Source organism: Ictidomys tridecemlineatus, chromosome 12, assembly GCF_052094955.1.
Source record: "Ictidomys tridecemlineatus isolate mIctTri1 chromosome 12, mIctTri1.hap1, whole genome shotgun sequence".
Classification (NCBI taxonomy): domain Eukaryota; kingdom Metazoa; phylum Chordata; class Mammalia; order Rodentia; family Sciuridae; genus Ictidomys; species Ictidomys tridecemlineatus.
The window spans coordinates 21,942,922-21,969,722 of NC_135488.1; the positions used below are offsets into that span (position 1 = coordinate 21,942,922).

At 49.1% G+C, this 26,801-nt stretch overlaps 1 protein-coding gene across 1 annotated transcript in view; it reads left to right on the forward strand.

The window, feature by feature from the left end:
* The window catches only part of LOC144369109 (acyl-coenzyme A oxidase-like protein), a 354,862-nt gene that overhangs the window by 59,411 nt on the left and 268,650 nt on the right, over window positions 1-26,801 (forward strand). Inside the window, exon 9 of the mRNA XM_078028174.1 lies at window positions 10,555-10,589. Within this exon, the coding sequence (XP_077884300.1) occupies window positions 10,555-10,589 (35 nt within the window). The remainder of the gene's footprint in view (window positions 1-10,554; window positions 10,590-26,801) is intronic.

A 26,801-nucleotide genomic window follows, 5' to 3' on the forward strand; every position in this document is an offset into this window, starting at 1 on the left:
TGGGAATTGCACTTCACTACTGAGCCACATCCCTAGCCCCCTTTTTTGGTATTTTATTTAGAGACAGGGTCTCACTGAGTTGCTTAGTGCCTCACTGTTGCTGAGGCTGGCTTTGAACTTGATATCCTCCTGCCTCAGCCTCCCAAGCCACTGGGATTACAGGTATGTGCCACCGTGCCCAGCTCTTTTAACCTATTTTTTAAAATATTTATTAATTTTTAGATATATTTGGACACAGTGCCTTTATTTTATTTACTTATTTTTATGTGATGCTGAGGATCGAACCCAGTGCCTCACACATGCAAGGGAAGTGCTCTGCCACTGAGCCACAGTCCAAGACCTCGACCTCCATCTCCTCCTCCTCCTCCTCCTCCTCCTCCTCCTCCTCTTCCTCCTCCTCCTCCTTCTCCTCTTCCTCCTCCTTTTTTTTGAGGGGGGGAATATGAATGTCCAGGTGCTGGGGCATCCTTTACCAGGGAGACTGTCCCATCTGATTGAATTGCTTTTCTGCCCTGTCAGAACTCAGTGGATTCTGTCTGTGTGGGGCTATTCCTGGGTCTTGTGTTGTGTGCCTTGACCTGGGTATCTACACTGTCTTTAAGACTAAGTTGCCTTCATGCTATAATTTTGGAATAAAATAGTGTGAGTTTTTTTTAAGCTTCATTGTTCTTCAATATTGTTTTGGTTATTCTAGATCTTTTGCTTTTTCCTATAAATTTTAGAATCAGCTTATTTATACCTATAAAATAGCTTGATTGTATTGTGATCACAAGAATTGATAACCTTAGTGGCACTGCATCTTCTAATTGATAAATAGGCTTCCTCTTCTTTTATAGACCATCTTCTGTTCCATTTTTAAAAATCTGTCTCGCCCGTTTAGATGGTTCATACTCATCTATCTTCAAGCTCACTGACTTTTTCCTTTATTCTCTCTGTTCTACTGTCCAACCTGTCCAGGGAACTTTTATTTTCAGAGATACTGTTTTTCTTCCATGTTTCTTGTTTTTATCTTCAACTTCTCTGTGGAGCATTTTTTTTTTTTTTTATTAAATAGATCATACATTCTTTGGCCTCATGGAGTATGGCAACAATATGTACTTTAAAGATCTTATCTGGTAATTCCAGCATCTGGATCATCTTAGAATAGGCATTTACTAGCTGTCTTTTCTCTTGGGAATGGGTCACATTTTCCCAGTTCTTTGTAAATGAGTAACTTTGGATTGTGTTCTGGACATCGTGATTATTTTGTTTTGAGGACTCTTGAGTGATGTTATATTCTTCTGAAGAAAGTCAATGTTTGTTTCAGCAGGCAGTTAACCCAGACTCAAGGCCTGACCTTGAACCTCATCCCTTCTTCTCTGTGTTCAAGTCTCAGTCCAAGTCCTTGAGCTTTTCTGCAAGGCTTTGAATTTGCACGCGGTCTGGGGGTCAGCCAGAGACCCAGGCAGGGTTCAGGCGCAGACTTGGGGTATCCCTCTCTTGCTCTTTCTTCTCTTGAGATTCCTCTTTTTGCTCCAGGGACTGTGGTTGCCTTGGCTGATTCCCTGGGTTCCTCCAAGAAAGACAACCGTTTTAATCTCAGAGTTTTACCCACCCATGCTGAGCTAGTCCTTAACCATGGCCTGCTTTCAAGAGAAAAACTGGGAAAACCATAAGACAGCAAGAACAGTAAAACCCAGGAGCATTCCCAGCCCCAGGTGGTTTTTCCAGTGCCGACCATCTACTTGTTCCACTCTTCCTGGGGCCCTGGTCCTGGGTGTGCCCAGCAGCACGAAGGCACGGAGCGACATTGGACAATGAGCAGACTTGGCATCTCTTCAGAACACTCAGCTTGGGTTTAGATGGCTTAGGCCAGGCTGATGCCAAAGGACGGTGATAGCCCCAGCAATTCCCACAAAGTGGGGTGACTTTATTTAATTGTCTGTTTCCAAATTGGTTATTTATCAGCAAGGGATGACAGACATTTTTGGACAGGAAGTTCTCTTTTTTCCTCTCTCCCCTCCTGTGTGTCTTAGGCAAGGGCCAAGGTGAACCTTTCAGAAGCACTTCCTTGTTCAGACAGCTTCAGCACCTCTCTGTTGTCTCAGGGTCAAGCTCCCACAAAACCCCATAGTCTGACCCCAGCCATCCCTGCCTGTTCAATCATCTTCTAGCTTGTAAGCTCAGGCAGGGAACACTTGCTGAACTTCTATCTCCCAATCCATAAAATGGGAATAGCATGGTTCCTGATCAGAGTTGTTGACAGGATTAGATGAAGTGCTATTTCTGCAGCACATGGCATCATATTTGACAGGCGGAAGATGCTCCTTCATACCACCCATGGGCACATTTCACTCCAACTTCCCACCTTGCTCAGATTCTAATCTGAACTTTATATTTCAGATGCATTGAAAGGTGTGTTTTCACACAGAGAGACACACCGCTCTTCCCACTTTGTTGGTGGTAACACTGGAGTGTAGCCATGGGATGGCCATATTGATGTTAGAGACATGTCACGTTCAAGTTTGAAGACACCAGGCTTTTGCCTGAGATTTGGGGAATTTATTTTGCTCTTTTCTGTTTTGACTCTTTTAAAAAGCAGTTAGGCTCTTTGCTGTGCAGTGCACCAGTAATCTCTTCTCCAGCTACTGGAAAACCTTTCTGCGCAGTCCGGTGCTCTGTGCAGATGGGGCTCTTATTCATGGTGAGGAAGCTGCATGGGCAGCACAAGAACATGGAGTCCCCAGAGATGGCTGTCCTGTCAGCTCTCAGCATCTAGGAGGCAGATGCAAACTTCGTGGGACTTAGGGTGCCACATGGAAGTGGAGGTGATACAAATTCCATGATTTCAACACACACTCACAGAGCTCCACTGTGGGTCTGGCCCTGGACTAGATGCGGGGTTGAACCCCCATCCTCCAAGAGTGTGCAGGGCGGTGGGAGGAGGTCTGTGTGTAGCCAGCAGCCCCGACATGTTCCCTGCAGAAGTGGCCAGAGAGGGATGCACGAAAGCCAGGGTGGGGCGCGAGACCCCCAGGGGATGTGGCATCTAGGGCTCTATGTGAATGAACTTTGAAAGGTGAATAAGGTCCCTGAGGGCCGCCAAGATGCATGTGCAGGGTGGAACAGTGCTCTGCACTTTGAGGTCGGGGTGACGTGGTGTGCTGATGGAGTCAGCGGCCAGGTGGTCAGAGAGAGCCGGGGTCAGGGAGGTGGCTCTAGAGCCTGCCTTCATCTCCTGGCCACAGAGAGGACCAGAAGCCTTTTCAGCTCTGGCTTTCTGCTAGAGGGAGGCAGTCCCTTTAGAAGTTCCTACTGTCCTTCCTGTGAGGGAAGAGGACACTCCAGAGCTGCTCAGCTGGAGGGATGCACTGACCCCAGCCAGGGGCTGGGGGCGTGAGCTGTGCATAGTAGGTGGGGGAGGGACGCATCTTCCTTTTTGTGAGGTTGTCCCTCAGTGTGGAAATGCCTGTCCCTCATGTTCTTGCTTCTTCAGACTACCTCCTAGCGAGTTCTCGTGTTGCTGTACCATCTTCTTCACTGTAATTTATGTTGGCAACAAACTATCGAGTGATGTGTAACTGATGGAATTCTTCTCCCATTAATTAGCAGTCTGCCTCTCCTCCGGGGCTGTAGTGTGCATCTTTAGATTCCCCTTCTTTTAGAGTGTTTCCTTAGGGACAATCTAAGGTATCAAGACCTTCGTGACTCCTCAAGACATTTTGTCAAATTGCTTTCCAGAAGAGCTGGCTGACTCATGAAGCTGCCTGTGGTGTGTGAGTAGCTGCTTGCTCCTGCTACTGTCCCTGGGCTGTTCTTCCTACATCCAGTCCCTGCAGATGTCAGTGGCTAAGAGCAACCAAGCGTTCACATTGTGCGGAGGGCTTTGCACGCAGGTGGCTCAGCCTTTCCATCAAGTCTGTGAGTGAGGAACACTGCGTTCCCTAGGGAGGGAAGGGGAACCAAAGCACAGAGTGTGTCATGGCCCAGGTTATGGGGCTAAGAAATGGTGGGCTGGGCTGGGGATAGGTAGACTCCTGGGGAGCCCTTGTTGCCCGAGGCTGTCCCCAGCTTGCCTCTTGTTGTTTACACGTCCATTTTGTTTGTTTATTTTGGCGAGGTTGAGGGTGTGCCCACGTGTTTGGTACTTGGAATTCTTTTTTTAGTGACTTTTCCTCTTATGTCTTTCATAATGTTTTATTTGCTAAACTCTTCACACCCCACCGCTCCCTGGTTTGGCGCCAGTGCATCCCAGTGTTGATGACGTCTGCTTCTGGGGCGGGTCCTGTCCTGGTCTTGGCGGAGTCAAGGTGCCCTGGCCTCCTGCCTCCAAGCTCTGCAGGAGCTTTGGAGGAGAAGGTGATGCCTGATTCAGGTTCCTAGGAGACAGGCGTGAGGCCGAACACCACTGGTGTCTCAAGACACCTGGGCCTGAGGACCTGAGGCCTGCTTCCCGAGGCTGGTTGGACAAGCACCACGTTGGTTTCAGTGTTGGCTCCACGTTTGTTTCCACTAGTCCAGCAGCTTGTCTTTCACATTAGCCTTCAAAACTTTCAGATCTGGAGTACTAGGTTTCTGAAGAGTCTGGGAAGAGCCTATTTATTCCACACACACACACACACACGCGCGTGCCCCCACACACACATGCACACAATGTGTCCCCTTCTTTTCCTAAACTTAAGAACTTAAATGTGCTTTTTTCCAGGGAAGAGTAACGTTGTGAAATAAACTCAGTAAGTGAAGAATGTGTGGTACTTCACTTGTTCGACCCATCTTGCTGTCTTTTTCCTCTTTTGGTGGGAATGACAGAAGAGAAGGGGCTGCAGTCCACTGGGGCTGCCAGGCCTGCCCTTGGCCTCTGTGAAGCTGGGTGTCCTCTTCTACCATGGGACAGTGAGGAGGCCCCTCACTGTTGAGGATCAATGCTCATGAGAGATCCCCAGGCTGAGTGCAGGTTGCTGAAAAGCCATTAGGAGGGTGAAAAATGCAGGGTGCTTCCCTCTGAGCTGTCTCAAGAGTGCCACCGTCCCCTCCACCACTTCTGACAGCTAACACCAGCTTGGGTGGTGCCCAGCATGCTGCTAAGCTTTTTCCAAATGTCACTGGTACTTCTCAAACCTGATGCCTGGAGGAAAGCCTGACCCCAGAGTTTCTGATTCAGTGGGTCTGGGGGATGGGGCCTGGGGAACTTGCACTTCTCACCGTTTTCCCCAGAGACCAAGGCTGCTGGTCCACGTGTGTGAGGTCTGAGTTCATCTGCCTGAATCAGCCCATGAGAGGGAGGCATGCTCATTCCACAGTGAGGAGGCAGAGGTACAGGAGGTCAGGGGCCCTGACCACACAGCTCCCGGATGCTGGCCACCAGCATCTCTTAGAGAGTTAGGTAATCAGTGGAAACCATGAGAGCATAAGGAAGACCCCAGGCTGGGGGTGAGGGAGCTCTGGAGGGCATAAGGGGGCTTCTGAGTCAGGCACAGAGGGTCAGGGAGACCTGGGGTGGTGCGAGGAGAAGATGTCCTGGAGGGTGCTGTGCCGGTGGCATGGGGTGCCCTGGCTCAGCAGGAGGGCGAAGCAAGGACAGTAGGAAGGGGCTCAAGACCTCTGCTCTGTGGGGCTCTTTCTCCCTGTCTTCCTGACCTGGAGGTTGACATGTCCAGGTGCTGGCTGTGTGGACTTTCCCTGCGCGGTGTCTCTATCCATGTCAGATTCTGTCTGCCATGTGGCTCTGAGCAGGGGACTCTGCTCCTCCATGGATCTGTGTGGGAGACTGTCCCCGCTGTGGCTCTGCTCCCATGAGGCTCTGTCCACGCTATGGCCACAGTGAGTGACGTCTTCTCTTCATGCCATGCTCTGTCTGTGTGTCTTTCCACACGGTGGCTGTGTGTGCATGGCGTTCTCCTCACACTGGGGCTCTGTTTGGGTTGCGCGCTGCATCTCCTCCCCTTCATGTTTGTTTTCTGTAAAAGGCAGGGAAGAAGCAGTTTAAGAAGTGCAGAAAAAAATAAATAACAAAATTCCTTATTGTGTTTATTTTGGGATATTGTAATTATTTAGACCCTTGAAAAGAAAAAAATAAAAGTATAAAAAAAAAAAAACTCCCATAAGGAGGAAAGGGAAAAGCCCTACAAGGAACATGATGGCTCTTTCCAGATTTGTCACCAGCGAGTGAGTTCAGGTTTGAGGCTCTGAACATCCTGGGGGTGAGGCGGGGGTGCATGGCTGCACAGAGACTCGTGGCAAGGTTGCAGACGGGTGGCCCCCTTGGCTGAATCCCACGGACATGTTTTGTTTGGCTCAAATGGTATTTGAAAAATATTCAAAGTAGTTTAAAATGTGGGAGTTTTTGTAATAATCCCCCTGGTTGCTAGCATTTCTTGAAGAACCGGGAGTGCCAGAGGAGAGTGGCTGGTTGGTGGCTGAGGAAGGACCTGGCTCTGGTCACAGCCCTGAAGCCCTTGCAGCATGGGTCCTGGGGCCCCGGTGTGCCACCCTGGTCTGGGGAGTTCTGGACTCAGAGCTGCACTTAGCAGCTGGGTGACTGTGGGGCTGGCACTTCCTAGAGTCTCTCCCCTCACCTGATGGCTGGTCAGTCTGTGTGTGTGTGTGTGTGTGTGTGTGTGTGTGTGTGTATAACAGAGAGAGAGAGAGAATCTCGAGCATGCAGCCAGTGCCCAGCTGCACAGGGACCAGGGTTGTTGTGGAAGAGGCGCTCAGTGGCCATCCATGGACATGAAAGGGAATTTCCTGGCTGCTTTCTGTGATCCTTTAAATCATTCCTTTCTTTAAGAAAAATTTATAATGTTTCAAAAATGTTTTTCTAAAAATTATTATTATTATTTTACAAGATCTGCATCGTCTGCATGGTGCTTTCTCAGTATCTGGCCCCAGCTGGAGCACTTCTGGGTGTTTTATGGCAAATTATTCTCAGATTACCCTTTAATGCAGGAAGGGCTGCCTGTTGTCTGAGCTCCCTGGGCCTTACCAAAACCCTCCGACTTGATACAAAACAGCTGCCTCGGCCAGCTGTTCTAGAAAAGGAGCATTTTCAGCCTGAAGCAGCAGGAAAAGGGGTTTTGTAGCTGGTGGAGATTTTGAGAAATGCTAAATTACTCTTTCTTTGCCATTAAACTGTGATTTAATTTTGTGACTAACAAATTGTGTAAATCTGAAAAAGAAGAACTCGGCGTTGCTGTTGGTTACGTGTGTTCTGGCAACACTTGCATAGGTCCTGAGGGGGCTTCCCCAGGGAGGGCAGCAACTCTGCTGACCTCCCGTCCCTGGGCCTCAGCCTGGCTGGGCTGGGGTCAGGGGTCAACCGCGGTCTCTCTCCCCTCTCCGGGGTCCCTGCTGAGACCAGCAACAAAGGGGTCAATTGTCTGAGGCCTCCCTTTGTCTGAGGGGCTGCAAGGGCAGCTCTGAATGCCACAGTATTGAGGCATATGCATAAGCAAGTAAATGCACATCCTGTGAGTGTGTACGTGTGAACCTGTGTGCCCCGTGTGATGGTACCTGCCCATGTGAGCAAGAACATGCATGCACATGTATGCATATGAACAAGCATGTTGCACATGTGCACTACAACAATATGCACATGTTCAAGTATGGAGGTGTGTATGTGTAAGTGTGCACCTGCGCACGAGTGTCTACAAGCAGATGTTGCACATGTGTGTGAACGTGCCTGTGAGTTTGTGCGCTAGACTTCAGGGTATTTCTGAGCTGCTGGTGCATCTTAGCAGGGTGAAGGGCCTCAGAGAGGCGGACGCTGTTCTGAATGCCATGGGAACATCGTCTCTGATTCTTCTCTCAGCAGGTCTCGCAGTTGCCTTCCCCTGGGTTTGCCAAGGTCCAGAGCTCAGAGACCTCCCCTGTCCTTTTCCTCTGTGGGAATGAGACAGCAGGCTCAGGCTCCTCCTCTCACCATTCAGAGGACAGCACTGCCTCATCAGCCTGTTGGGTCTGTGATTTCAAAGGGAGACCCACAAGAACTTTCCTGTACTGTTCCAACCCTTTTCAGGGCTGTCTGGTTGGATTTCTATGTGTAGTTTCAGCCATGTTCAGAATGACCATTTAAAATCTCGTGTTCTGGCCCACGTGCAGTTGTTTCCAGTGTAGCCCCAGGGCCTTTTGCCTGTGCCCCACGGTCCTGATCCCTAGCATGGCCTGCACACACCGAGGGCTTCAGAGGCCTTCGATTGGTCTGGCCTTGGGTGTGAACTGACCCTGTCCACTGGAGTTTCCATGATTCACAGTGCTGTCCGTATAAAGGCGTTCTTTTAAAAGCAACAATAAAATCAGATACGTTTGATTCAGAAGCCAGGAAAAGATGAATAAAAACGCTTCATTGAAATTCACCTTTGCCAAAGACTTACCTCCCAGCCCCTTTCTGCAGCTCAGCTGCCCCAGGATCACTTTCTCTGCTTTTCTAATTCTTCCCCTCCCACCCTCATTTCCTCTCCCTGCTCCAGCACGGGCTTATCTTTCAACTGTGGAAAAGCCACCCATTAAACTGTACTCCAAAGCTTATCAAAATATTCAGTCAGTAAAATTATCTTATAATTAGCCCAACTGTAAGCCAGAACTTTCTAACCCCAGGAAATGTAAAGTGACGCAGCATGTAAAATCTGCAAATTGCTCATCCTGAACTCTCTGGCTACAGTTTCAGCTTTTCTTTCTTTCCCAAAGTAATTTCCTCCTTTTCTTCAGTCCCTGAGGCATCTTTCTCTTCTATTTGCTGAAATCTCAAAGAAAACCAATTCCTTGCATAATTGAGATAGATAATGGAATACATTCAGGCGAGTGTGCTATGAAATCAACTGGATGTGTTCTTCCAGGCTTTCACTTTTGCACATTATTTTTGTAAATTTAAGTGTGATTTCCTTGGTTCTCGGTGACTCACCTTGGTTGGTGCTTGCATTTGAGTGCCTGCAGTGGTAACACTTGGGGAGTCTTTATGGAGCTGAGCCAGCCCAACAACATCCGGGGACTCTGCCATTTATCCCACTGGACCATAACATTGGACTTTCTTACCTCAACTTTTACTTTGTTCTCCCTTCTCTTCTCTCTGCCCTGCCTGTCCCAGCCGCCCCCTGCCTGGGGTCCCGCCTGACATCTTGCATCATTCAGTGCCATAAACATGCCCCCTCCCACACACAGGGGGATATCAAGGACACCACAAATGATATTTGGGGATTTCAAGGTGCAACTTAGACCTTTTGCAAAGAAATGATATTATAGACAACCTTGGGCTCTTAATTGCTGTGAGCTTTAAGTTCCTAGTGCGACAGTTGGACAGGTCTGTGAGGCTCCTATGTGAATAAAGCTTGTTGGGCAGTGATGATCGCTTGTTCCATGGTGAAATACTTTCAAAGTTCTAAAAACAAGTGGAATAATTAAATTTTGAAACATTTTCATTGTTAGAGTCTGTAAACAAGTCAGGATGGCGCCTGGCATTTTGCCAGAGGGAGTGGCTTGTGAAGCAACTCCAGGGAGCCATCAAGTGTGGAGATTCCTTATTGGTTGACTGCTGTATCTAGTTTATGTTAATTAAGATAAGCTGTGTGGAATGTATATATACCCCTCCTGTCCTACAATAAACAGCTCCCACTCCTGCTGTATCAACGTACACAAGTTGTTCGTTACCCCCTGGTTATTTTGCTGCAGCTGGACTGCGGCATTTCATAATTAAAGTTTTGCCTATATATTGTGCTAATAGCAATAGCTAAATAAATATTTGTAGAGTTTTCCTTATCTGTTGGGGATTGGCGCGTGCGCGCACACACACACACACACACACACACACACACACCAATGCAGAAAAGTTGCTTCATGCTTACATTTCTTGTGAGAAGTTAATTATTTGGTCATTGTACAGATGGGGAAATTGAGGCTCAAAGTCTCAGAATCTATCGTCCACCTTGTGTGAGCTAGCTGTGGCCCAGGCTTTAGCATTTGACCCCCCACATTTGCTTAGGAGGTTTCCATGACCCTCCCTACAGAGAAAAGAGGAAGTCACAGCTTCACCTCAGCCTGCAGTTGCTGCTGTGTTCTGCAGTGGCCTGCATGGGCTCTTGACGTCACCTGAGCATTTCAGGCTCAGTTTTTTTGTTGCGCCCAGGGCTGGGTCTTGAGTTGGACCATTCCCAGGGGGCCCATCTCCTTGGTGGCCTGGACCCCATTGATGTTCCTGGGGCTAGGAGGCAGTGAGGGGTCCCCTGGTGGCTTTGCTGTCCCAATGTAAACCTTGCAGTTAGCCACAGGCTGCCTCCAGTCCTTCCACTGCTGACGCAGAGCTGAAAGAGCCCCGTTCAGGACGTCTTTCCTGATGAAGGACACCTTCTCTTTAACCCATAAGGAAAGATTTTAGGCTTCTTTAAGACCTTTTCAAAACACAATGATCACTTAAAAGCAACGTCAAAACTAAAGATCTATCATTAAATGTGCTACTTATAAAGTATTAGCAACAGAGCATTTTAGGAATCTTTTAAGAAATATCTGACTGTATTGAGTTAATTTTCTTGTGAATCAACCTGTCCTTGATATTAACTAATTTATGCTTCTTTCTCTTCTTCATTACAGCTTGGGTTGACCATCGCCATTCGCTATAGCCACAGGTAAAGCTTTATTTATTTATTTATTTATCTATTTATTTATTTATTTATTTTTAAAGAACTGTGCTTACTAGTTTGGAGTTTTTAATTTGTTCCAGTCCTAGCGTTTATGAGTTTATTTTTGGTGGCTCCTCTTCCATGATGTTAATGGCACCGATGAAATTGTCCTAGGTGCTTAATTGGTAAGAGCAAATTGCTATTCAGAAGAATAAGGACTCTATGCAAAACTGGTGGTAGGTGGAACATTTCTGTTAAAACACAAAAATGGGAAGCTCCACAGCAGGGACACAGAAGTGGTTTCTGAGTAATGTCACCTGCCTAAGAGTAATAACCAAAATCAGAGGTGCCCTGCGTGTGAGGCCAGGCCAGGCCAGGCCAGGCGAGCCCCTGCCCCGTCCCCACGGAGCCTCTTCCTCTTGTCTTGCCACGTCTGGCAGTGGCAAAAAGCCTCCATTTTCATCTTGCTGCAGGATTTCTACTTTGGTCTCAACTGCATCAAGTTTATGAAAATGCTTGTACTATCTAATGCCCTCTCCTACCACAAACGGGCATCCTAGAATGAACTCTTTCCTGTTTGCAAGCATCAGCATGTATTATACACTGAATTAAAGTAAGAGCCAACCCCAGTGAAGGGCGACAGGCAGTGCTGACAAACTGTGTGCATGGCCTCCCCAAGAACCACCTTTGGGTAAAGGCTTAGGGCTCAAGGGACATTGACACAAACTCTCCACAAACAACCCAGAGGGTTACAAGTTCACCTCCTAAAATGCCTGTAACAAACTGTATGCATGGTTTCAATTTAAATGTGGAATCAGATAATCACTAAGACCCAGAGAGACAGACCCTAGCTCTGTGCAGATATGAGAAGGCAGAGGGCCGGCCTGGCCTTGGACTCCTGGGATGAGTGCGTGGGAGGAAAAGTGTTCATGTCAGACATTTCCAGGGCCTGAGGAAGAAGCTGCCTCAGAGAAGCTCATGACTGTGCAGGGGCAAAGAAATGTCTTCCCCTACCCATCACTAGGCTCATGGCTGAGCCACACAATGGCAGACAGGTAATGGAGGGGGCCTACCAGGTTACTTCATGGATGACGCAGGAGCCTTCATAAGGAAGTGGGGACAACGTTGGAAAGTGGGTGTGATCTGATGGTAATAACAGGGCACCTTGGCTTCCTGTTTGCTCAGTTTCTTCCCTGTTCCTGTGTCTTCAGACATCCAGATGCTTTGCCAGGTCCTAGCAGGGCCCCATCCAAGATGCTTTACCACCTGCTTCAGGGGAAGGGTGGGAACGTGAGAGCGACCTTCCTCTTCTGTTATTTTCTCCAAGGTGCCACCTCTTAGGGTAGTATGTCCGGCGCCCTCAGTTACCTGTGTTTCTAGGTCTGCTGTGTGCACGATCCCTGCACCTGTGGGAGCACATTGTCCTGCAGAGGCCTGCCATTCCCTGTCACATAGCCAGGCTGCTGCGGGGAGAAGGTGCCTGAGCAAATGTGGCATGGACGCAGGACCCCAAAGCTGATGGGATACCTGGTGTGTCATTCTGGGGCGAGGGGTTGGAAGTGTTCTCTCAGCAACTGTCAAGAGGCTCTTTTTCTAGAGTGTTCTAAATGTGGACTGCTCCAGAATGAGAAAGGTGAGGGGGCGGGGAGAGGGAGAGGGCAGGAGAGGCTGATTTTTCTTGGGCCCCGTTTTTCTCTGTCACATGCGTCCTGCAGGTCAAGGAAGGGAGCAGCCCGTTTCAAGGCAGGAGCCAAAGGTGCCCCTCCTCTAAGAAAGCCAAGATGGCGCTCGAGACCGGGCTCCTTCCCAAGATGCCTAGGGTTGCTTTCCTGTGGCTCTGTGGAGAGTCGTGGCTGTGTGAAAACTCAGTCTATAGGTGGGTTGGGAATAAAGCCTTCTCATTCGCACTTTGCCAGGCTGAAGGTCTTTGGTCCCTGCGGTTTAGGATTGGGTAAGGTGGCAGAGCAGGGCAAAGCTGGAGAGGGGCAGGCTGCCTGGGACCTTTGTCCCTGCTCTTGTCACGACTAGGCCAATGGCAGAGATTTGTCTCCCCTCCAGAACCCAGAGGGGAGGCCTGAAGTCATTCATGTTGCCACCAGCTCCCTGTGCGTGGTGGAGACGCCTGCCTGGGCTGAACCTGGTCTTCCCTCGGAAGGGAGACTGCCTCCTTGCCCTCCACTGGGCGTGGCTGCCTCTGCCTCCTCCTGGGGCTGGAGGTGCTGCTGAGTACTGGAAGGAGCATGCTGCCCGGGGGTTGCCAAGTTGTCATGGGCCTTCTGCTTTGGTTCCTCTTTCTCCAGAGCAGCATGACCTCATTGAGCAATGTGGTGGGGAGACAGTGGTCAGAAGGCTGCACAGAGAAGTGGACATTGTGAGCCGTGGCCTGCAGGAGCCAAGAGTCAGCTCTTGTGAGCAGGGGAAGGTGTGCAGCCCTCAGGGCCCTGTGGGCACTTCCCTGCCCAACCTTGGGGTCCTGATGTTGCTTCAGACTTCAGACTTGGGAACACGGAGGGAAATTTCAATTCTGAGTCCTCAGGTTGGTCCCTGGTGTGTGCGTCAACCTCCCTGGTTTGAGGCATTTCCTTCATGACACTCTGTCAAGAAATCAGTTGGCCAATAGCCACTGGCTGTCAAGGGGGTCAGTATTACCCGGGTTCGCCCCGTGCGCTCTGCCTCTCACCAGCCGAGTGTTTTTGGACATTTGCCTGTCTGTCTCATCTTAGGCTCTACAATCTGCTCTCCAGTTTGTCTTGGGCAAATTCCCTACCCTCTCTGATCCTCTCTTACTTCTTACCTGGATGTACCTATCCTGGGGGCTGTGGTGGAAAGTGTATATTATAGAAAAAGCTCTGAGGCTGTGTCAGGCTCCCGGAAGGCCTGAATGCAGGTGGTATGACTCTGAAAGTGTTGGCCATCTTAGTGGCAGGCATGGGAGGACAGTGGCCCCGAGGCCCACCATGTCAAGCCTCTGCCTTATAGTGAAGGAGCTGGTGACAGCTGACAAGCCATTTTTCAGAGAGCTTAGGGCTTTGGAATTGCTCCTCTTGTGGCTAAAGTCATGGAGCCTGCTCCTGTCGCTGTGACTGCCTGGTCACTAAGCTTGTGTCATGCTCCTGTGCTCTGTGGCCCAAGGTCTGACGCGCCCTAGAGGTGGCTCACCCCGCTTCACAGTCTGGAGCCTCTGCTGGAGGCTGGAGGGCGGAGAACCCCGTTATCTAAAGTCTGGTTCACTCACGTGCCTGGTGGGAGACGCTGGCTGTGGCTGGGCCTCTGCTGCTCTCCGCATGGGCTGGCCCGGCTTCCTCACGGCACAGTGGTTGACTGTCTCTGAGTGTCCCAGAAAGAGAGAGGGGCAGGTGGAAGCTGCCTCCTTTCTGTGACCCAGTCTGAGAAGTCACAAAGCATCACCTTATTGCATTGGTTGGAGCTGTAGCCCCTGCCCCCCATTGCCTGTATTCTAAGAGAGGAAGTGGAGACCATTCCTCTTAGCTCAGGGAGCCGATGACTTTGGAGCATGTGAGGCAGGAGGGACCAGTGGCCCCTGTGGAAGGTGCAGTCTGCCACCCAGGCTGAACGAATGCCAGAGGCTATCTGGAGCACTGGTGAGAACTTGAGACACCGTTCTTGCTGCAAGCTGCTTATTCGTTAGGAAAGCAAAGCAGGCACACGGGAGGACTCGAGAGGACACATGGAAGGTAAATGAGCCAAGGCTCCTTAGAGGAAGTGGTCTCCAACCACCCTCTTCCTCTAGAGTGAGCAGTCACAAAGGCAGCTGTGTCACCTGCATGAGTCGGAGGGCTTTGGGAAGAGAAAAAAATGAGTAGAAAGTGATTGTAGTAGCTCAGAGATGACTTTGGAGCTTGGCTGGGCTTCTGTCAAAGCAAAGCTGTCTGACGCACACAAGCCACGATGCGGAGGGCTACTGAGCCCTTGACCTGTCTGAGGACTGACATCCTCAATACTATGGAGACACGGAGGGCATTCATTACCAAAGGATGTGTTCTCCGAAAATTGTTTCTGAAGTAGAAAGAATTCTTATTTTAAAACTCCAGGAAGTCCTGAAGCATCTGTGAGTTTGTGGTGGGGAGGAAACCCACCTTTGGGAACACCTCAATTGCCAGGAATTGATGTCACTTGTGGAGGTGTCTCTGAAGAGCCATCTGTGGGTCAGGCCTGTGCCATCTGCCCTTCCTTCTCCATGTCCTTTGTCCCACCTTTTCTTTGTGGGTATAGGAAGAATTGGCCTTTTCTCTCAGAAGCCTGCAGGCCACTGTTGCCTGGTAGTGGCTCTTCTGGCCCTCTGATGTGAGCCTGCCACCTACTTCTCCCCTCATTCAGGAAAAAGAAGATGAAGGATGAGAGTTTCTAGTTAAGTCCCTTCTTTTCAAGTCTCCTTCACTTTTTTGTAGTAACTGAAACTTCTCTCCTTTTGTTTGTTTTTCGCAAAATAAGCTTAACATTTGTCTTAGTCTGTTTATGCTGCTATAGCAAAATGCTATAGATTGGGTAATTTATAAAGAGAAAAGTATTTCCCACAGTTCTGGGGAAGCCAAGGTTAAGGTTCAGGCAGATTCAGAGTGTACTGAGGGCTCCTTACTTCCAAGATGGCAGACTTCCAAGATGGCGGACTTCCAAGATGGCACATTCTCTGGAGAGAGCAACATGGTGTCCTCACAACATGGTGTCCTCACAGAAGGAGGAAGAACAAGATAGCCCAACACTAGTGCAAGTTTTTTTTAATAAGGTCCTTTATTCCATTCATATGGAGGAACCCTCATGGGCTAATCACCTTTTAAAGACCCTGCCTCTTAATACTAACATTGGCCATTAAGTTTCAACATCCGAATCTTGAAAGGGGCACATTGAAACCATATCATAATTTTAACCATTTTTAAGTATTATACTTCAGTGGCAAAAAAGTACATTCACATTTTTGTGTAATCAACACCATTATTCATTTCCAGAAATTTTTTTTTGTCGTACCAAACTATAATTCAATGTCCCCTTTCCCTTTTCTTTGTCTTCTCATTCCCTGCCACCATATTCTACTTTCTGTCTCTGTGAATTCACCTACCCTAGGCACCTCACATGGATGGAATCATAAGTATTTGTCCAAGTTCGTTAGCTTGTTTCAGTTAGCATAGTGTCTTCAAGACCTGACCGTGTCGTAGCATGTGTGAGAATCTCCTTCCTTTTGAAGGTGAGTGAATTCCATTGTACGTATGTACCGTGTTGGTTTTCTCATTCATCCATCAGTGGGTGCTTGGGTTATTCCTGCCATTTGGCCACTGTGAACATGGGTGTGGAAATACCTGTTTGAGTCCCTCTTTTCACTGATACCAGAATGGGATTCGGGATCCTAGGGTAATTCTAAGTTTAGTCTTTTGAGGAGTAGCCACACTGTTTTCCTTTTGATTACTTCTTAAAATGGTGTTGTGCCTCATGCTTACACAGTTCCAGGTCACTCAAAGGTTCATGCTTGCTATTGAGAAATGGTTCCCATTTCCTTGTCATGTTTACCCAGAGTCGAGATGCTGAGATTGAGAGCTTCCTAGGTCTTCTTCGTGTGAGGAAGGTTACTTCTGGAAGACAGGTTTGGGACTTGGGGTTTGAATCACCAGATCTGTTTCCAAAGTTCTAACTGAAGGGCCAGGGCCAAGAGTAATGATGGAGACAACCCCAATTGACCTCTAGAATAGATGGAGGTGGAGGTGGGGAAAAGGGAGGAGGCAAATGTGGTTCTAGAATGACAGAACTAACTTTTGCAGAGGAGTGGATTTGGGGGTCTTAAAGGAGCTGAGTGTGACAGGAGGAGAAAGAGTCTCCAGAATCTTGATCTTGATCTTGATGAGCAGGCAGCACCCTCAGGCTGCTACAGACGTAGGGTGGAGTGGGGGCAGAGCTACCCCAGAGCAAGAGGGGCCCTTGCGTGGCAGCCCCAGGGCTGCCTTGTGCGTGCCTGTGCATGTGCAGGGGTGCAATCTTCCTTGTTAAAGTGAACAGTGTTCAGGGTAGGAACCCCTGCACACATTTGCACACATACCTCCTCCCACTTCTGCCCCAGAAACCGGCAACTCCTGCTAGACCAGCTATTCCAGTTCTGTCTGCCTGGTTCAGCAGTGTGTGTGTGTGTGTGTGTGTGTGTGTGTGTGTGTGTGTGTGTGTGAGAGAGAGAGAGAGAGAGAGAGAGAGAGAGAGAGAGGTGTGTGTGTGGGGGGTGATATCGTGTGAGTGTCATTGAGACCCTGAGACCTGGTGCAGGTAGGGTGCTGAGGGGTCTGGAAGTGAGGCCACAATGGTCATATTCAGACAGCATAAACACAGGAAGCAAGAAGAGCGTCAGCCGTGACTGACAGTGAATTTCATACCAGATCCCACTGTGCGCCATTTATTATCCTGCCTTTTAAATTTATTTTTGTGAAGTCAAGTCATTTTCGCAGAGTGGAAAATTGCCTCTTGATGCTCATTCCCCACTGTTTGGCTTGAGGTTTTCGGGTGGAATCCACACAGTGGTGACAGCTGGGTAACCCCCAGAAGTGCCCTTTGCAGATAACAGCTCTTGGGGCCCCACCGCCCACACAGTGGGGAACAATTTCCCCACTGTGTGGGTGTTTTTTGTTTTGTTTTGTTTTTTTCTTTTTCTACAAGATTGAAAGAGTTAACTGTTCTTCCTGCCTGAGGAAACACAGTCCCTCCTGGTGGTACCCCTGGGGTGATAAGGAACGAGGAAATGGGCCAGAGGGGGCATCTCCCCTTAGCTCTCCTTCTCTGGCCACGTAAACCAGCAGTGTGGAATTTTCGCACCTGCTGCTCATGCCCATATTTCTTAGAAAAGCTCATGAAATTCGGGGACAAGATGAGAGAACTACCCATAACAGGATGCTTCTGTTCGTTGTCTTTCTTTAGTGAATGAGGAAGGAAGCAGATTTTCCATTCGGTGGCTTTAGTTCAATGGAAGTCCGCAGGGTGTGACTTGTGGACAGCACCCAGCAGTGGTCCTTGCTGGTTTCTCACAGGTCCTAAGAAAAGCCCATTTGGTCTCCACTGAGGTCTGTCCAAACCTGACACTGAAGTCATAGGTGCCACCTCCCTGTGAGGCTTCCAGTGCCCCAGGAGCTGCAGGGGGAGGGAGAACTGGGGACCCCGAGAGAAGCGGGAGTGTGTCTATGTGCAGTTTGGCGGTCCCCGACTGGTACTGTTGTGGCCATGTTCTCATGAGGAACTTGAGGACCTGTGATTAAGCTGTCACCCCAAGACTACGTGTTTGTGTGTGTGTGTGTGTGTGTGTCTGTGTGTGTGTGTGTGTGTTCTGAATGAGCCCAGATGGCCCAGGAAGAAGGGAAGGGGTCGTGGACTCTTGTGTTCTGACTTGGATTAGAAGTGGAGTTTGAAGTTTGCAAATGAATCAGAGAGCTTATTGAAGGGACAGGCAGCATCAAGAAACAAAGGGAATTGTCATCCTGAAACCTAAAGGGAGGGAAAGACAGAAGCAGGGCCATGGGGCCTATTGGAGTTTGAGGTCAAGTGTTGGCAGATACCTAGCGACTCCCATTTGCAGCTGGTTTGATCTTGTGGAGACAGCTGGGGGAGACTCTTGTTCTCCAAATTTTGTAAAAATAAACAAAAATGTCTTTCTGCCCTTTTTTCCCCTTCCAGGGAATAGATGTCTCTGTCACTGGCGCTCTGGCTGACGGTTCCATCTGTCTCTCTTCCAAACTTCACAATGAGGCTCTGACCAGATTTGTACAGAGTTGCCAAGAAATTATTAACCTTAAATAATCTTAGAAGCAAAGCCGTCTTTTGGAAGGTTGCATTTTAAAGATAAATATTGCCCCCAAATGGCAGACCATAAATACTCAGAGTGTCCAGGTCCCATGGTCTTATTTAATGAGACCCTTGAAGGCTGAGGTTACATTGCTGTGTGTGTCACTTTGGACCTTGGCATGGGGCTGTGGGTGTGCCTGCAGAGTACAGGTGCTCTTCAGGGCCTGGGGGAGTGAGGGAGTAGATGGATGTGTCTCTCTGTGCCCCTCTGGTCTTCCTGTAACCCCTTGTCTCTTACCAGGAGAGTGGCCTTGTCCTTTAGGAACTTTCTGGTCTGACCACTCAAGCTTGCTCACTGTCATACCCACAGGGTGAGCTCCAGGGGTTCTTTGGCCTGCCAAGAAGGGGGACTTTCTCAGATCTGATCATTTCCTTCCACTCCGAAGCCCCACAGCTTCCACACCCAGAGGTCAGAGTCCTGGGCTTTCGCCTGGCATTCGAGTCCCCATTCCCACCTCATACCAAGCTTCCTGTCCCCACCACCTGATCTTGCTATTGCCTTTGGAAAATGTACTTCCCTCCTCTCTTCCACGTCAGTGAACTCCCACTCACCCTCCTGTGGACCCTGGGATGTCACCTCCTTTCCCAAGATTGATTGGGAACCCCCTCTTCTCCCTTGGTCAGGTGTCAGAGTCAGATCTGACTCCACCTCTTCTTTACTGCAGGCAGCAGGGGGAAAGGCCGACTGCAGGGCCCGCTCCACACAGGCCCCTGCACATCAGCACGTGGCTGCAGCTAAGGCCACTTACGTGAATGTTGTGGGCCTGGGAGGGTCGTGGAGGAGGTCTTTCTTTTATGATATCTTCCTGAAAGAATGACCCGTTTACTTTTAGAAGAATAAGGTGCTCAAATCAAATTGATCTCGAGATTCAACACCATTAAAATTTAGATCCTAGTGCAGACATTGACAAGTCAGTTAAAACATTTGTCAAGGCAAAAGTACTAGACCAGCCAAAGCAATCTCGAAAAGGAAAAGAACTAGATGTACAGGACCTATTTTCGAGACCTGCTATAAAGCTACAGTAATCAATTCAGTGCTGTATTGGGGAAAGGAGAGACATACAGGTCAATGAGACATTTATGTACGTAAGACCCTTACCAAGTTTTTAAGAACTTGTATAGCAATGGACACGCAGGGATCAGGGCCTAAACTTAAAACCTAAAACTGAAAACCTTCTAGAAAAAAAACCTAAGAAAGAGTCTTGATGAACTTGGGTAAGGCAAAGGTTCCTTCAGACACAGAAAGCACCAACTATAAAGGAAAAAGTTAGTAAAAATGTTATTTTATCCAAATTAAAAACATCTGCTCTTTGAGAAACACTGCTAAGCAATGACAGGACAAGCCACAAATTGGGGGAAAATAGTTGCACAATACAGATCTGATAAAAGAGTTGTATCCATAATGTATATAACTCTCATAGCCGTACCAGGAAAACAAGACAGCCCAACTTAATAAATGGGCAGAAATGCCTCAGCTGATACTTCATTAAATAAGATATATGGATCATAAATAAAAACATGAAGAGATGCTCCAATATTATGAATCATTAAGGAAATGCAAATTAAGGTGATTATGCACACTGTATATTAGAATGGCTTAAAGCCTAATATTCTCCCTACCAAGAAACACCTCCAGACCACAACCAGCCAACAGACAATGTGAAGTGCTGAGTGACTGCCACCCTGACCTGTTGCTGGTGGGAAGGCAAAATGCCACTGCCACTGTGGGAAGACGTTTGGGTAGTTTCTGACAATAGGGGTCACACTTCTAAATGCTTCCACAGGAGAAATGAAAGCATTTGTCCACGCAAAAACCTGTATGCAAACGCTGATTGCACCTCTGTCCATAGCAGCCTCACACTGATAACACTCCCAAGTGTCCTTCAACTGGGAGGTGACCCACTGGTACACCCACATCATCAGACACCACCAGCAATAAAAGGCACGAGGCTAAGAGAAGCCAGACTCCGAGGGGGAGGGGCACACACCACGTGACTCCATTTGTAGGACAATTAGGGAAAATGACAGAGGAGAAGAGATGCAGGTGGAGGGCCTGACCAGACATGGCCTGAGGACTTCGGGTGACATTTGAAGCCTTGATTGTGATGCTTACAGTACTACCTGCATTTCCCCCAAACTCATCCAACTCTGACACCCGAAAAGGGCAAATTTGCTGTAATGACATGACGTCAGTGAACTGGAACCCAGGAGAGCTGAGGTAGGAGCCCCAGCTCCACTTTTCAAGGTGCAGCCACCTTGTCTGAGGACGTGCTTCTGGTTCTGTCTTCCAAGGGCCTCTGTGTCTGGGGCAGGCTCTGCATCTGGAATGATGCCCGTCTCATGGGCCCCGGGTGAGGCCTCAAGTTCATGTTTCTGCCCACTTTATCACTTTCAGCAAGGGCAAGCTGTTGGCTTTCCACGTAAACACAGGTGCAGTCCCGTCTTATGTCAGCTGTGGACATTGCAGATGGAATGGGGCTTCAGGGAGGCCCTCTCACTGGGGCGGTGCAGCCCCAGGCGGTCAGATTTGACCTTGTCCTTCACCTACAGGCTGCCAGGCAAAGAGCATGCAAGGGGCCGCCAGAGTCGGCTCTCCAGTCTGGGGTCCCCTGAGCCCTCGGGGGTGCTGGGAGGACGTGACAGGCTTGGCTTCTGTTCCTCTGTGGGGCGGGAGCAGGTGCCCGAGGTCACATTCCAGGAGGCGCTGCTCATCTCATCCATCTGGAAAACTCTTCGCTGCTGACCTCTCCCCAGAGACGGGGAATGGGGTGCAGCTGTTCACAGCTCTCGCCAGTGAGAAAGCTGCCCCGCGTTCTGGCTGGGCGATCGCAGCAGGTGTTACCCCGACTCCCGCTTGGTTGACTGCCGCTGACCAAGTGGCCAAGGGCAGAGGGAGATGAGGCTGGACGCAGCCCAACAGCAAGGCTCATTACCGTGCTGAAAGGGGCTGCCATGCTGTCAGGGTCAGGGTGGCGGCCAGGCCAGCTCTGTTCAGGGCAGTGGTCAGGGCAGCCCGGCCAGGCAGGGGGAAGCCCAGGTAGACTCCAGCGGTGTTTGAACCAACTGCTCCTGCCTTCCCCAGGTCCCCTGGGCTGGCTGCACTGCAGGGCCCAGTGGGTGGCAAGCCTGTGAGTCTGCAGTTGGTCGGGCAGGGAGCTCATCCAGTTCATCCAGCACCTGCTTGAGCTTCTGTCTGGAGGGACGCTGACGTGCTGCGGACCTGGCTCACAGGCTGACAGTCCATGACATTGCCGTAAACCTGGCTTCTGATCTGGGCTCCCTCCTGCAGGGCCTCTCTGGAGTTGTGATGCATAATTAGATTGGCAAGGAGGAACTGGAGGCTCTGGTAAAGTAGCCACAGAAAGTTCTAGATTTGCCTCCTTCCAGTCACTACATGCCTTACTTGTTGGCAACTTGCTGTATGAAATCCACTTGGTCTCACACGTGGCTCCAAGGTCCTGCTGATCAAGAACATGCTACAGCCTTTACATGACACACAGGGCGGAGCCTGTGGGGGTGCAGGGCATCTCTGAAGGGGCAGCCTCTGCGTCACCTGCAGTGAGCCCAATGCCGAACTGTGCTGAGACAGCTCTTTTCATATTCCCTGAGGTGGCTTATCACTTAGGTTTTGCTTCCTGTTGAGGTTGGTAGAGCCTCCAGGGCCACCCAGAGAGGCACTCCCTGCTCTGTTCCCGCCCATGCCCTGTGTCCCCGGGTGCTCACTACATCCAGTGTGCTGGGTCTCCTGCAACGGTGCCTCCTCTTGGTATTTATGTTCCTTCCTCCTAGGCCAGTGGTTTTGTGTCGGGGTCATTCTGTCTCTAAGGGACATCTGGTGATATATTTGTTGTCCTGACTGGAAGCACATTACTATTGGCATCTATCTAGTGAGTAGGTCAAGGATAGTCAGTGTCCTGCAATGCGTGGGACAGCCACTTAGAGCACCAGCCATCCAGCCCACAGCGAATAGTGCCTGGGGGCCGGGGGCACACGGCTGGACTGAGAGCTCACGGGGTCAGCACAGTGTTTACTCCTCTTTTGATCTTTGGGGCTTGGCAGCACACACACACACAATGTGCTCAGTCAGCATAGACCCAATCAAACCTTTTATTTAGAAGCTCACATGCTGTGTTGGTTTTTGTGTTGATAAAATATTTTTCAGTATTCCCTAAAAATGTTTTTTGTTCTATTTGTTGGCTCGGGGGGAGGGGATGGTGCTGGTGGTGTTTCATGGGTATAAATAAGAATCAAACCTGTTTGATTAATCATTCGAATGGATGGGGAGGGGTAGCCCCTCCCAAATGAAAGCTCCCCCAGAATCCCTTTATGGTTGCTCGTGCAATGATACAGAGATATAAACTGGCAAGAGGACAGCCCGCCCTCTGGAGCCAGCCCTCCAATCTCCCTGTTTGGCTTTCATTGGAGGCTCACAGGAAAGTCCTGCCCTGTTAATCAGCCACTAGCTGCAACGGAGCTGGAAGGTCATTGGTTATTTCACCTTGACTCCTATTTCCATTCTCCCTTTCCTCTTTTCAATCTTAAAAGAAGAAAGAAATGCAATCCTGGAAAAATATTTAAAGAAAAATTCAATTGAGATTTTGAATTGGCTAAATTGACTATAGATCAATTTGTTCATTCAACCCATACTCGCTGAGAACTCATTGAGGAAGGCAAAACATATCACGCCCGCCTCAGTGGCCCTGATGAAGGTGGCACCCAATATTCTAAGGCTGGGGGGTGCTTGTATGGGGAGGGTACCTCAGCCATGAGGGACTCCACGGTATGGGTTGGAGCAACTTCTGGATGAGGAAGAGGAGTTGGCAGACAGACACTGGGTAGAAGTATCGTTGGTACTGTTAACCTGAATAACGTTTAGCCTAAAACCACCTCCATACCTAGCTTAGGTGTGCTTAGCGTTTCTCTGTGGACAGCGTACTTAACCTAACTCGATGCATAAGCAGACTGTAACCTAACTGGAAGCAAACTCTCCAAACAAGTAGCTGAGTCTCAACCAACCACAGCGGCCAAACCTCCAGCCAATCAGGGGCTGAGAGATGCCCAGGTACCATCATATAAGGCAAATGCTGACAACAATCAATCAGGGTGTTCCTGTAGGTCACTTCTTCCCTGGGTGTAAAGCGCATGTGGGGCACTGAGTGTTCTGAAAGATTCGAGGTGCAGAGTTATCATGAATTTTTTTCTTTACTGAAATGAAGTTGGCTAAATTTAATTTGTCTAAAGTTTTCCTTTTAAGAGTACACATTCCAGACCCCACTTCTGTTGTTAGCTCCTTGTTTTCCACCAGGCAGAGCCCTAACACCTCTCCATCAAGGTATACATGACCCAGGTGGGATTTGAACTCAGGCATTTGACCTTGACCCTCTTGTGCTTATTTGTTGGCAAGCAGCAAGGCCATTAAGTGATGTCCGTAGAGCACCCGAGCCGGGAGGGTAGGTGATGTCCATAGACATTTACTCTGAAACGTGGTATTGTAAGCAACAACTGAGTAGCTACTGAAGGGTGGTGAGGCGATGCACAGTGCGGGTTGAGGGGTAGAGACCACAGAGGCTGACCACCTGGCTAAGTCTGTAAAGCCCCTGCTCAGTCTCAGGAAAGTGTGGCCCTGCCTCAAGTGACCCTCAGAGGGACCCTGGCTTTCTGAGCCTCTGTTTCCCTCTCTGTGGTCCCTGACCTTCAGGTATGGGTCAGGAGTCAGAGGTCAGGTATGTCCCTGCTCAGCCTGCTCCCTGGGATCTGCCACTCCCATGGCCAGGAGTTGGGGTTCAGGTGAGAAAGTCACCAACCTGTGCTCCAGGACACTCACTTCCAGTGGAGTTAATTGACCCCAAGGAATCTGTTTTTCCTGAAAGGAAACCTTCTAGAATATGTTTTTAATCATATATCTTCTGTCATGAAAGAAGTTAGGGAAAAAGGAAATACTAGGTGTTGGAGAGAAAATTCCTCACAAAAGAGCATCTGCTTTTTTCTTTTATACTTGTTATTTAAAAAAAGAAAAAAAAAATCTGAAAGCAATGGAAAAAGAAAGTGATTCTTCCCCTCACCACCAGCTGCCCTGACCTTGAAGCAAGTCTTGATGTGAAAAGAGAGCCAGCGCATGTGGGGCACTGAGTGTTCTCTCTAGGTAACGAGTGGCCGGAGCCGTCCTGGTTTCACTGCCACGGGCCCACGAGGAGGGCGGACTCTGTTGGAGACAAGGGCGTGGAGGAATCGTCCCGGGCACACAGATGCCTAATGAAGACCTTGCCACAGCCCACCGTTGTCACAGCGGCCTTCACCCGGCATAGCCATGCACACAAGACCACTGGAGAAGATGCTCCTAGCCTGCCAAAGAGCAGCTTTACAAGAGAAGACACAGGCTGTACCCGACGGCTTGCCAACTCAGCAACGTATCAAGTATGTGCTGTGGGATAAAAGACAAGACCCTGGTTCTAAGGGAACACAGGATGGACATCTCAACCCAGAGGACTCGGCAGACTTTACAGCTGCTCTTATCAGGACTCTGATGATGCAGCAAAGAGCACTTAGTGACCACCTGAGCCTCAGGGCTCTTCACTCTCTCCTCCCTTTGTCCGGGGGTCTTTTGGCATTAGGTGGGAGGCCTTGAGTTCTAGCAGGAAGCCCCGGCTGGCTCTTGTAAGCAGCAGGAGAACTGTTTTCTCACTTACCGATTCCTGAAGTGAGGCAGTGCAGAGTGGTCATTTGGGGACTCAGGGACATCCTTAACAACCAGACTTGCTTTGATCTTTCCTCTCTGCAAATTGCAGCCCTCTCAGCCTGTCAGTCTTGTCTGGCTGACTCCCTCGTGGTCACAAAATGGCCGTTGAGGGTCTTTCTATCACATGCAGGTGTAATAAGACTTAGTGGAAGAGGTAGATCCATCTTTTCCTATATGCTACTTTGTTACTTTTTATCAGTATGGAAACTGTAGTTTTAGGAACCCTTCAAGAGATTTCCCCATTTCTCATTGTTCAGAGAAAACCGGCTGGGCATTTTTAAGGCCATAACTGGTGAGGGGAATTGGAATCCTAATTGGGTGAGTGAAGCCTGGTAGATCTGTGGAGGAGGGTGGATTACGTGAATCATGCTGGGGTTCTGTTGCAAAGGAGGAAGGGAGGGGAAGTGCGAATGACTGGAAATGCTACTACATGTTTAAAAAGATTTTTTTAATGGAATATTTCCAACAAATAAAATATAACAAAGTGGATTCCCAATGACTTTTCTCCCAATGTCTGCAATTATCAACATTTTGACAGTGTCCATTCATCTCTCTCCTCCTCGTCCTCTCCCGCTGGAGTGTTGTGAAGCACATTCCAGGCACGCATTGTTTCTGAGTGTGCTCTTTACACATGTCAAATGCTTCCTAAATACCTGGTCACTGACCCCCCAAGAAAGCTGTTTCAGAGGCAAGAAATTAGGGAAGCCTGAACTGGTATTAACTACTTTTTTGCTACAAGAGAAAAGACAAAATTCCTTGAATGGCAGGAAAAGGCAGTATTCGGATGTTTCTCCAAAGCCTTTGTTCTGGCTGCATCTGGAGCCCTGGGGTTGTGGGGAACAGGTGTCCTGAGACATTGAAGTGGGGAGCACAGGATCCTCCTGAGCCCCTGACCAGACATGGAAGGCAGGTGCAAGTTCAGCATGGAGTTTGCCACTTGCAACCTCAGGCTGGGGAGGCGAATGCTTTCTAAGAGTAGCTTTTGGTTGGTGACACCTGTTTCTCTGTGTTAATAGATTTCTGGGTGAGGTAGAGCCGGTGATGTCACCTGCAGGTGTGCGAGCCTGTGGTGGCAGTCCACTTCCTGGCATTGGTTTCGCAAGGCGTGCTAGCCACATCTGTCCTCAGCTGTGAGGGTCTGAACGCTTGCAGGCTCAAGAGAGAGATGTTTTTAACCAGAACAGAAAGTCAGAGATAATGAGTCAACTGCGGGCTCCGTGCAAACATATGTACATTCCCTATGGCTTTGGCTGATTTCATTCAGTGATGGAACAAAATACAAATGTTGTTTCTTTAAAATATCAGGGTGGCAGTCAGGGTTTGTTTCCACGCACCCTTTTCTGAGTTTCTTAAGCCCACCTGTTGCATTGCACATTTGAACGACTCCTCTTCCTCCATCCATCTCAAACAGGAAGTGTGCCTCCTTCTTTCCCCCCAGTTTTTAAACATCTCTTCCTTTGAAGAGAGTGTGCCTGCTTCATGCGGGGTGACACCTTTGTTTCCAACATAAAAAAAAAAAAAAATCTCACCATTTCTCTAAGTGCCAGCTTCTCCATTTCTACTCGACAATGAAAGGTCACGATGCAAAGAGCTCTGTGTTCAGGACACGTTCAACCCGGGCTGATTTTATCTGCGTGGGCTTTGTCAAATGTTTGTGT